Below are 9,629 nucleotides of genomic sequence, written 5' to 3'. Positions count from 1 at the left end.
ACACACACACACACATTTAAAATTTTAATTTTATTAGTACATGTTTTCAGTATGTAATGATTACATTTTTTTTTTTGATACTGGGGATTGAACTCAGGATCTTGCGCTTGTGAGGCAGGAACTGTGCCATTGAGCTAAATCCCTGGCAGTGATTGTATTCATTATGTGAATTTGTTACATTTATGTAACATGAATAACACATCATGATTCTTTTTACATCCCCTTCCCCTACCTCTCATCCATCTCTTGGTCCCTTTCCCATTTACAAAATATTTGTCTTGTTTCTTATTATCTTTTTTTTTTTTTTTTTTTTTTTTTTTTATGAACTCGGGTCCTTGTGCTTGCAAGGCAGACCACCGAACCGCTGAGCTAAACCCCCGGCCCCCTGTTTCTTATTATCTGTCTTTTATTTTGCTCTTTATTTATACTTTGGGTTTCTCAAAAGAGAAATAATGAGATATTTATGATTGTGTGTCTGACTTATTTCACTTTACTTTATGGTTTTAAGGTGAATTGATTTTTTTTTTACAGATGACTCAAATTTATCCTTCTTTATAGGGGAATAGTACTCCATTGTGTGTAAATGCCACGTTTTCTTTATCTCCTCCTCTGTTGGTGGATATATAGGCTGCTTCCAAGATTTAGTTATTATAAATTGTGTTACTGTAAATGTAATATACATGTATCACTGTAATATGATGTCTTTAACGCTTTGGGGACAGTATCTAGAAGGGGGATAGGTGGGTCTGTCTTTCTGTCTGTCTTTCTGTGGGTCTGCCTGCCTGCCTGCCTTTCTCTCCCTCTCCCCCATCTCCTCCCCCTTTCCTTTTCTCCCTTTCTCTCTTACTCTCTCCCTCTGTCTTGCCTTTTCTTTTCTTGTCTTGCTTTGTAGTTCAGGCTGGCCTTGAACTCATTATGTACCACAGTCTGGCGTCAAACTTAATGATCCTCCTGCCTCAGCCTGCCAAATGCTGGGATTACAGGCATATGCGACCATTTTTACTTTTTTAAGGTGTCTCCATAGTGATTTTTCATAGTGGTTGTACTAGTTTATATTCCCACCAGTTTTTCCCCATTACATTTACATTACAGCTTACATTTCTCTGATGACCAGCAATGGTGAAGATTTTTTCATGTATTTATTGGCTGTTTTCTTTTAAGAAATATGTATTTATTTTGGTTGTCCATTTTTTGATTGGGTCATTTATTTTGGGGAGTCTTTCTTTTTAGGTCTTCATATAAATTATGTTTTAGATATTAATCCTCTGTCAAGGAATAGCTGGCTGGCAAAATTATTTTCCTATTCTGTAAGTTGTTTCTTCACTCTGTTGGTTGTTTCCTTTGCTGTGAAGAAGTTTTTTTGTTTTTTTTTTGTTACTAGGGATTGGACTCAGGACCTTCTGCTTGTGAGGCAGGCAGCGGCACCACTGAGCTAAATTCCTGGCCCAAAAAGCTTTTTAATTTGATATAATTCCTTTTTTTTGAGACAGGGCTTCACTGTGCAGTTCAGGCTGTCCTTGAACTTGCTGTGTAGTCCACGCTGACCTTGAACTTGCAGTGATCCTGCTTTAGCCTCTTGAGTGCTGGGATTAAAGGCATGCTCCACCCATGCCCAGACATGATCCCATTTGTAGATTCTTGATGCTGTTTCTTGTGCAGTTGAGGGTTCAGAAAGTCCTTGACTATGTCTTTGTCTTCAAGAGTTTTAACCTATTTTATCTTCCAGAATATTGTTTTTTTATTATTTAGGTCTTTGAGCCCTTTATTTATTTATTTATCTATTTATTTATTTATTTTGGTACTGGGTATTGAACTCTGGACCTTGTACTTGCAAGGCAGGCAGAGGAACTACTGAGCTAAATCCCTGGCCCTCTTTGATCCCTTTTTATTTAGTTTAATGCATGATAAGAGAGATGTGTCTACATTCAATCTTCTGCATAGGGAGACCCCAGTGATCTGTACTTAATGACTTCTCATTAGTTTTTGGGTTGTAGAGATTTCATCAACATTGGAAGTCTGTAGCTACCCTGGAGAGCTAATGGTCAGCATTTCAGCACTGAAGAAGCCCAGGAATCCAGCTGTGTGCTGGAGAGAATTCTTTTTTTTTTTCCATTGTGGAGAGAAGTTCTTACTTTTGTGATGGTGGGAGTGCTGAGTAGAAATTGCAGAGCCCTAGACCATGGGCAAGCAGAAAAGAGGAAAAATTGGGTTTCTGTATAGACCAGTGGATGTTTCTAAGGTTTTAGTTTTGATTTCTTTCTATAGCTACTTCTTTTTTTTTTTTTTTTTTTTTTTTTTTGTATCGGGGATTGAACTCAGGTCCTTGTGCTTGCAAGGCAGGCCACCGAACCACTGAGCTAAATCCCCGGCCCTCTATAGCTACTTCTTAAAAGTTGATTTTAAAATCAGTTGAACAAAAAGTAGAAAATGTCAATTTTAAGAGATGTGAGCCAGGCCTGGTGGCACATGTCTGTAATCCCAGCACCCAGGAGGCTGAGTTAGGATCAGCCTAGGCTATATAGTGAGTTCAAGGTCAGCCTGAACTACATAGTGAGACTGTCACAAAAACACCAAAGGGATGTGTGAGGATGAGGTAGGAGTTTTGCTTGAGACCAGAAGTTCAGGTCCAGCCTGGGCATATAGCAAGCTGCTCTCTTGAGAAAAAGGGGAAAACAAGGTAGAGAATGTTAATGCAGCCAGAATGGAAAATGATTTTGTTTTCATATAGAATTTCCAGTTTTGTTTAAAATTGTCAGTTTGAGAATTTTACCTTAAGTGAATTTGAAATGCGTTTAGTATTCATTCACATGTATAACTTAGGTCAGGCTCTGAATGGCCCCTTATTTCTGCTTTGGCTTTCCTGTTGGGAAGGACCTCGTGTACCTGGTGCCCCATTAGTTACACAGTGTCTTGAGACTGTCACAGAGAGATGAAGAGAGTCAGTCACCAAGGAAGGAATGGCATCCCTGTTTCCCTTTTGTTTTTCATACTGGGGATTGAGCTCATGACCTTGTTCTTGTGAGGCAGGCAACACCAGTGAGCTAAATCCTTGGCCCAAAATGAATTATGTAACTCAGTGCTTTTCAAGGTCTGAAGAAGACTGCTCTTTTTCTTTTTTGGTACAAGGGATCCAACTCAGGACCTTGCGATTGGAAGGCAGGCACAGTGTGACTGAGCTAAATTAAACCCTGTGCCCCTTTTGACCTGTTTCCTTTTTCTCAAGAGTTACCTGTTTGTCCCAATCCTGTCACTGTTAGACTCTCAACTGATGAGTTTCATAGGGAAATCACATTGGGCACATGCATTGAGCTACTGGATAATTTTCCACTTTCAGGCCACATTCCTTATGTATGTTCCGTGTTGCAGTGTATCTGAATAGAGTTGTGTGGTCCTGACTTTTGGAATGTTTGTTTTAAGTTTGGAGTAAGAGTGTTTAAACAAATTGTCCATATTAAACTATAAGCACTGAATTTTATAATATACCTTATCAGTTTTGTGAAAAATCTCTGTTGAGATTAGAGTCTGATTGCTACAAACCAGTGAGTGTCTTCTTACATGCATGTATGTTATTTCTGGAGATTTCTGTGGGATAATAGAGTGTGTTACTCAGGTCTCGCTCTGTTTGCAGGATCTTTGACAGCAGCTGTGTGTCTTCCCAGATGCCTCTCCTCACCTCCATCAGGTATGCTTCCCCAGGCAAGCCCTGCACTGCAGAGACAGATGGGCCTGATTCTGTTTTTCCTCTTTTATCAGTATATCTGTCAGTGATACATAGTAAATACATGAATTGTGGGTGGATCGCTACATATATATATTTATGTCACATTCTGATCCTTTTTACTTCCTCTTCTCTCCCTGTGTGCTCCTATTCTCAGGGTTTCTTCCCATCCTTTTAAAGAACAAGCAACTTTTAGATTCATTGTTCTTTTGTGTATTTTTTTTGCAAAACATTAATTGGTACATTTTAGATATACATAATGATAACATTCATCATAGGGAATTTTTGGTGATATATCTTTTTTTTTTTTTTTTTTTTTTTTTTTTTTTTTAAGACAGACTCTCACTTTGTAGTTCAGATTGCCCTAGAACTCACTCAGTAGCCCAGGCTGATCTCGAACTCACAGCAATCCTCCTGCCTCAGCCTCCCAAGTGCTGTGGTTATAGGCCTACGCCACCATGCCTGGCTGTAGATGATAGATCTTGCTTCTTTTTTCTCACCCACACTTTGACCCTTCTTTGCCTCCTTATTTACAAAATCTTTGTTTCCATATTTTCCTTCTTTTCTCTTTTGCTTGACCTTTCTCTCCTTCCTCCCTCTCCCCTTGTTCCCCTTCTCATTTGAACACTTTCTTCCCATTTCTCAATATCTATTATACACTTTGGTCCTTATTTACTTTTTCACACCAGAGAAACAATGCAATCTATTTACACATTTGGGTCCTATTTATTTCACTTAAGGGCATGGTCTTGGGGTAGGGATTTAGCTCATTGGTGCCTTGCCTGCCTGGCAAGCACAAGGTCTTGAGTCAGTTCCTATTGCCAAAAAAAGAAAAGAGTATGGTCTCAAGGTGTATGCATTTATGTAGAAATGTTTTGAGCTTATCCTTCTTTATGTAGAGTAGTACTCCATTGTATAAAAACCACATCTTTATTCATTGGCTGGTTGATGAGCAGTTGGATTATTTCCAAGATTTAGCTAACTGTGTTGCTATAAACATGGGTATGTATATATCACTGTGGTATGGTGCTTTTAATTCTTTCAGGAAGATACCAAGAAGGGGAATAGCTGGGTCAAATGGAACCTCTAGTTTTAGTTTTTGAGGAATCTCCACACTGATTTCCACAGGGGTTTCACTAGTCTACACTGTCACCAACAGTGGAGAAAGGTTCCTTTTTCCCCATAGCCCTGCAAGCATTTGTTATTGGTTGATTTCTTAGTAACAGCTATTCTTTCTGGAGTGAGGTGGAATCTCAGCTTTTTTTTTTTTTTTTTTGGTACTGGGGATTGAACTCGGGTCCTTGCACTTGCAAGGCAGGCGGCAGAACCACTGAGCTAAATCCCTGGCCCGCAGCATTGTTTTAATTTGCATCTCTCTAATGACCAGTGTTGTTGACCATTTAAAAAATATATTTATTTGCTATTTCTACTCCATATGAGAAGTGTCTTCATTTCAGATGCCCATTTTTGGATTGGGTCTTTATTACTTATTTGTTTATTTTTGTGGTACTGGGTCGCGAACTCAAGACGTTGTGCTTGTGAGGCGGTAGTAGAAGCACTGAGCTAAATCCCTGGCCATGGATTGGGTCTTTAAATTTGGGGAATTTGAGGGTTTTTTTTTTTGGTTCTGGGGATAGAACTCAGGACCTTGCACTTGTGAGGCAGTTGGCGGCACCACTGAGCTAAATCCCTGGCCCCAGGATCTTGAGTTTTTTGAGTTCTTTTTTTTTTTGAGACAGGGTCTCACTATGTAGTTAAGGCTGACCTGGAACTCATTATGTAGCCTACGCTGGTCTTGAACTCACAGTGATCCTCCTGCCTCAGCCTCCCGAGTGCTGGGATTACAGGCGTGCACCACTGCACCCGGTTTGAGTTTTTAGTATATTTTAGATGTTTGTCCTTTGAGGAATAGCTGGCAAAAGATTTTTCCCACACTGAGTTGTCTCATCACTCTGTTAGTGGTTTCTGTTTAATGTTTCTGTTTTAATATATAAATCTTTGACCCTTGTCAATTATAGTTTAGTGCATGGTGAACGATATGGGTCTAGTTTTAATCTTCAGCATGTGGAAAACCAGTTTTTCCAGCACCATTGATTAAAGAGGCTGTCTTCTTTCCAGTGAAGGTATTTGGCTCCTTTATAAAAGGTTAAGTGGCTGAATATGTCTGGAGTTGTTTCTGCATCTTCTGATCTGTTCCATTAATCCTCAGGTCTTTTGCCAGTACTGTGCTGTTTTTATCACAGCAACTTTGTGGTATAATTTCAAGTCAGGGATTTTGATACCCCCACCTTGCCTTTGTTGCCCATAATTACCTTTGCTATTCTGGGTCTCTTCTGGTTGCAAATGAATTTTAGAATTGTTTTCTTCTAATTCTGTGAGAAACACTTTTGGAATTTTTATTAGGATTGCATTAAATCAGTGTAACAGTTTTGAAAGTACATTCATTTTCACTGAAGTGGTTCTTCCTACCCAAGAACAAGGACTATTTTTCCACTGTGATATCCTCTTTGATCTCCTTTTTCAGAGTACTGTAGTTTTCAATGTAAAGGTTTTTACTTCATTAGATTGATTCCTAGGTATTTACATTTTCTATATGCTATTGTGAAAGGTATTGTTTCCCTAATTGTTCTCTCTGTGAATTTGTTATTTGTGTATAGGAATGTTGTTGATTTTTGAGTGTTGACATTGTAGTCAGCTATGCCACTGAATTTGGTTATGAAATCTAGAAGTCTCTTGGTGGAGTTTTTGGCATATTCTATGTAGATGTCATCTGCAAATAATGATAGTTTAACTTATTCCTTTTATTTCTTTCTCTGTCTAATTGCTCTGGCTAATGTTTCCTAAACTGTATTGAACAAGAATGATAACAGTGAACATCCTTGCCTTGTTCCTTATTTTAGAGTAAAAGCTTTCAACTTTTATGCATTTAGTATGATGCTGGCTTTTGGTTTGTCATAGATGGCTTTGAGCAGATTGAGATAAAGACCCTCTATTCCAATTTTCTATAGAGTTTTTATCATGAATGAGTGATGGATTTTGTCTGCATCTATTACGATGATCATACCGGGTTTGTCCATGGCTCTGTTCATACGGTGTATGACATTTATTGAGTGCATATGTGAACCATCCCTGCATCACTGTGATGAATCCTACTTGTGTAATTTGATGATTTGCTGCATTCTGTTTGTTAGTATCTTATTGAGGATTTTTGTGTATATATTCATTTGGGAGTTTGGCCTGTATTTCTCTTTTGGTTGGGTCCTCCTCTGGTTTAAGTATCAGGGGAATGCTTGCTTCCAGGAATGACTTTGGGAGTATTGTTTCCTTTTCCATTTCATTAAAGCCTTTGAGAAGTAATGGCATTAGATCTTCTCTAATTTCTTGTAGCATTCTGCAATGAATTGGTCAGGGCCTGGGCTTTTATTGGTAGTAGGTTTTTTTTTTTTTTTTTTTTTTTTTTTAAATTAACCTTTTGGGCTGGGGATTTAGCTCAGTGGTTCCACTGCCTGCCTTGCAAGCACAAGTTCCCAAGTTAACCTTTTTGTGGTTATAATTTCTGTGTTTATATAGAGTTCTCTTTTCAATTCATTTTTAAAATAAATCTTAATTTATTTTATCATTTTATCCCATTCTGCCACTCCCTTCCCTTCCATATATACAAAAACTTTGTTTCCATTTTTTCTTGTCTTTGTTCCTTTCTCCTTCCTTGTTCTTTTTCCCATTTGAACATTTCCTCCCATTTTCCAACATCCATTATATGTCTCAGTCCTTATTTCCACAGTTTCTCACACCAGAGAAACTGCAGTATTTATTTATTTTTTTATGAATCAGAAAATAAATCTTTATTGGAGAAAAAGGAAATCTAGGACTATGAATCTCCCTGAAATTATTTAACATTTATTTTCCTTTTATTTGATCTTTTCATTTCCATGCTTCTTGAAGTACTTTGTTTTAGCCAGGTCTTTTCTAGTCCATATAGTGGGCTTTGCTTTTTTTTTTTTTTTTAATTCAACTAGAACCTTTTTTTAATTTATAAAGAACAAATTTATTTCTTAAACTCAATCATTGCTTATCCTATGTTTATTGATACATGCTTGGTTTTAGTTCTGTCATTTTATTTTTAATTTAACTGTTAATACCCTCTTTGTGTGTGTGTGTGTTTGGGGATACCGGTGATCAAACTCTGGACCTTGCGCTTATGAGGCAGGCATTGGAACCACTGAGCTACATCCCTGGACACCCCTTTGTTTTGTTTTTTCTTTTTTGGTACTGGGGATCAAACTCAAGTCCTTAAAATTGCAAGGCAGTTGCCAGAACCACTAAGCTAAATCTCCAGCCCTTTGTTTTTGTTTTTTGAGATAGGGTCTGCTATATTGTCCAGGCTGAGCTTGAACTCACTATGTAGCCCAAGATGGCCTCAAACTTGCAGCAGTCTTCCTTCCTCAGCCTACCAAGTGCTAGGATTATAAGTGTGTGCAACCATGTCCAGCTCTCTGTTTCTGAAAAATTTTTTGATATATGACCTGTATTTTCTGTGCTTTGCACATTTTTTTGAAGTCTGGATAGAAACTGCAGTATTTAAACATGTGTTTGATTTATTTTACTTAAGAGTATGGTCTCAAGGTCCATCCATTTAGCTATATAAATGCTTGAAACTCATCCTTCTTTATGGCAGAGTACTACTCCACTATAACCACATGTTCTTTATCCACTTGTCAGTTGATGGGCATTTGGTCTGTTCCAAGATTTAGCTGTCACAGCCTTTGCTGCTCTAAACATGGCTGTCCATATATCACTATGGTGTGATGCTTTTTTTTCCCCATTGAGTTTACTGGTACATTTTAGGTAAACAGTACAGTTGCATTCATCGTTGGGATCTTGTACCTTTACATGATGTTTCTTGGTTCTTATTTTTTTCCCCATTCCCTGCCCTCCCTTCACCCCCTTCACTCTTCCCTATTTGCAAAGATTTTGTTTCCATTTTATCCTTTTTTATTATGTTTTCTTTTCCCCTACCTTTCCCACTTCCCCTATTCCTTTAGACCTCTTTTTCCTATTTCGCATTATCAATCACATAATGGCATGATGCATTTATTTATTTATTTATTTATTTATTTATTTATTTTTTTGAGACAGGGTCTCACTATATATCTGAGACTGACCTGGAACTCACTATGTAGCCCAGGCTGGTCTCAAACTCACAGCGATCCTCCTGCCTTAGCCTCCTGAATGTTGGGATTACAGGCGTGTGCCACCATGCCTGGCTTGGTATGATGCTTTTCATTTTTTCAGGAAGATATCAAGAAGATAGTTGGGTCAAATGAAACCTCTAGCTTTAGTTCTTTGAGAAATCTTGACACTGATTTCCGCAGTGGTTGCGTCAGTTTGCACTCCTACCAGCAGTGCAGAAGGATTCTTTTTTCCCCACATCCCCTCCAGCATTTGTTATTGGTTGATTTCTTTTTTTTGGTACTAGGGATTGAACTCAGGGCCTTGCACTTGTGAGGCAGGTGGCAGGACCAGCGAGCTAAATTTCCAGCTTTTGTGATTGATTTCTTTTTTTTTTTTTTTTTAATTGAGTTTATTGGTATATTTAGGGATACAGTACAGTTACATTCATTGTTGGGATCATGTACCTTTACATGGCAAGTCTTGATTCTCATTTTTTTCCCCTTACCTCTGCCCTCCCTTCACCCCCTCCTCCCCTCCCCATCTACAAACACTTTATTTTCATCTTTTCATTCTCTCACATTTTTTTCTTTTCCCTTTTTGTTCTTCCCCTACGTATCACACCTTCCCTACACCTTTAGCTCCTTTCCTCCCATTTCTAAATGTCAGTAATCTTATTAGAATCTTATGCATTGTTGCAGAATATTCACACCAGGGAAACTATTTGGTATTTACACATGTG

At 38.2% G+C, this 9,629-nt stretch overlaps 1 protein-coding gene across 2 annotated transcripts in view; it reads left to right on the top strand.

The window, feature by feature from the left end:
• Positions 1-9,629, top strand: part of Wdr76 (WD repeat domain 76) — a 60,204-nt gene that overhangs the window by 25,389 nt on the left and 25,186 nt on the right. For both annotated transcript variants that reach the window (XM_019207598.2, XM_010624857.2), the window contains exon 12: positions 3,629-3,682. In XM_019207598.2, the coding sequence (XP_019063143.1) occupies positions 3,629-3,682 (54 nt within the window). The remainder of the gene's footprint in view (positions 1-3,628; positions 3,683-9,629) is intronic.

Source organism: Fukomys damarensis, unplaced genomic scaffold, assembly GCF_012274545.1.
Source record: "Fukomys damarensis isolate Sample0158 unplaced genomic scaffold, DMR_v1.0_HiC HiC_scaffold_17, whole genome shotgun sequence".
NCBI lineage: Eukaryota > Metazoa > Chordata > Mammalia > Rodentia > Bathyergidae > Fukomys > Fukomys damarensis.
The sequence above is the reverse complement of the archived record's forward strand: the minus strand, read 5'-3'. Positions and strand labels throughout refer to the sequence as shown.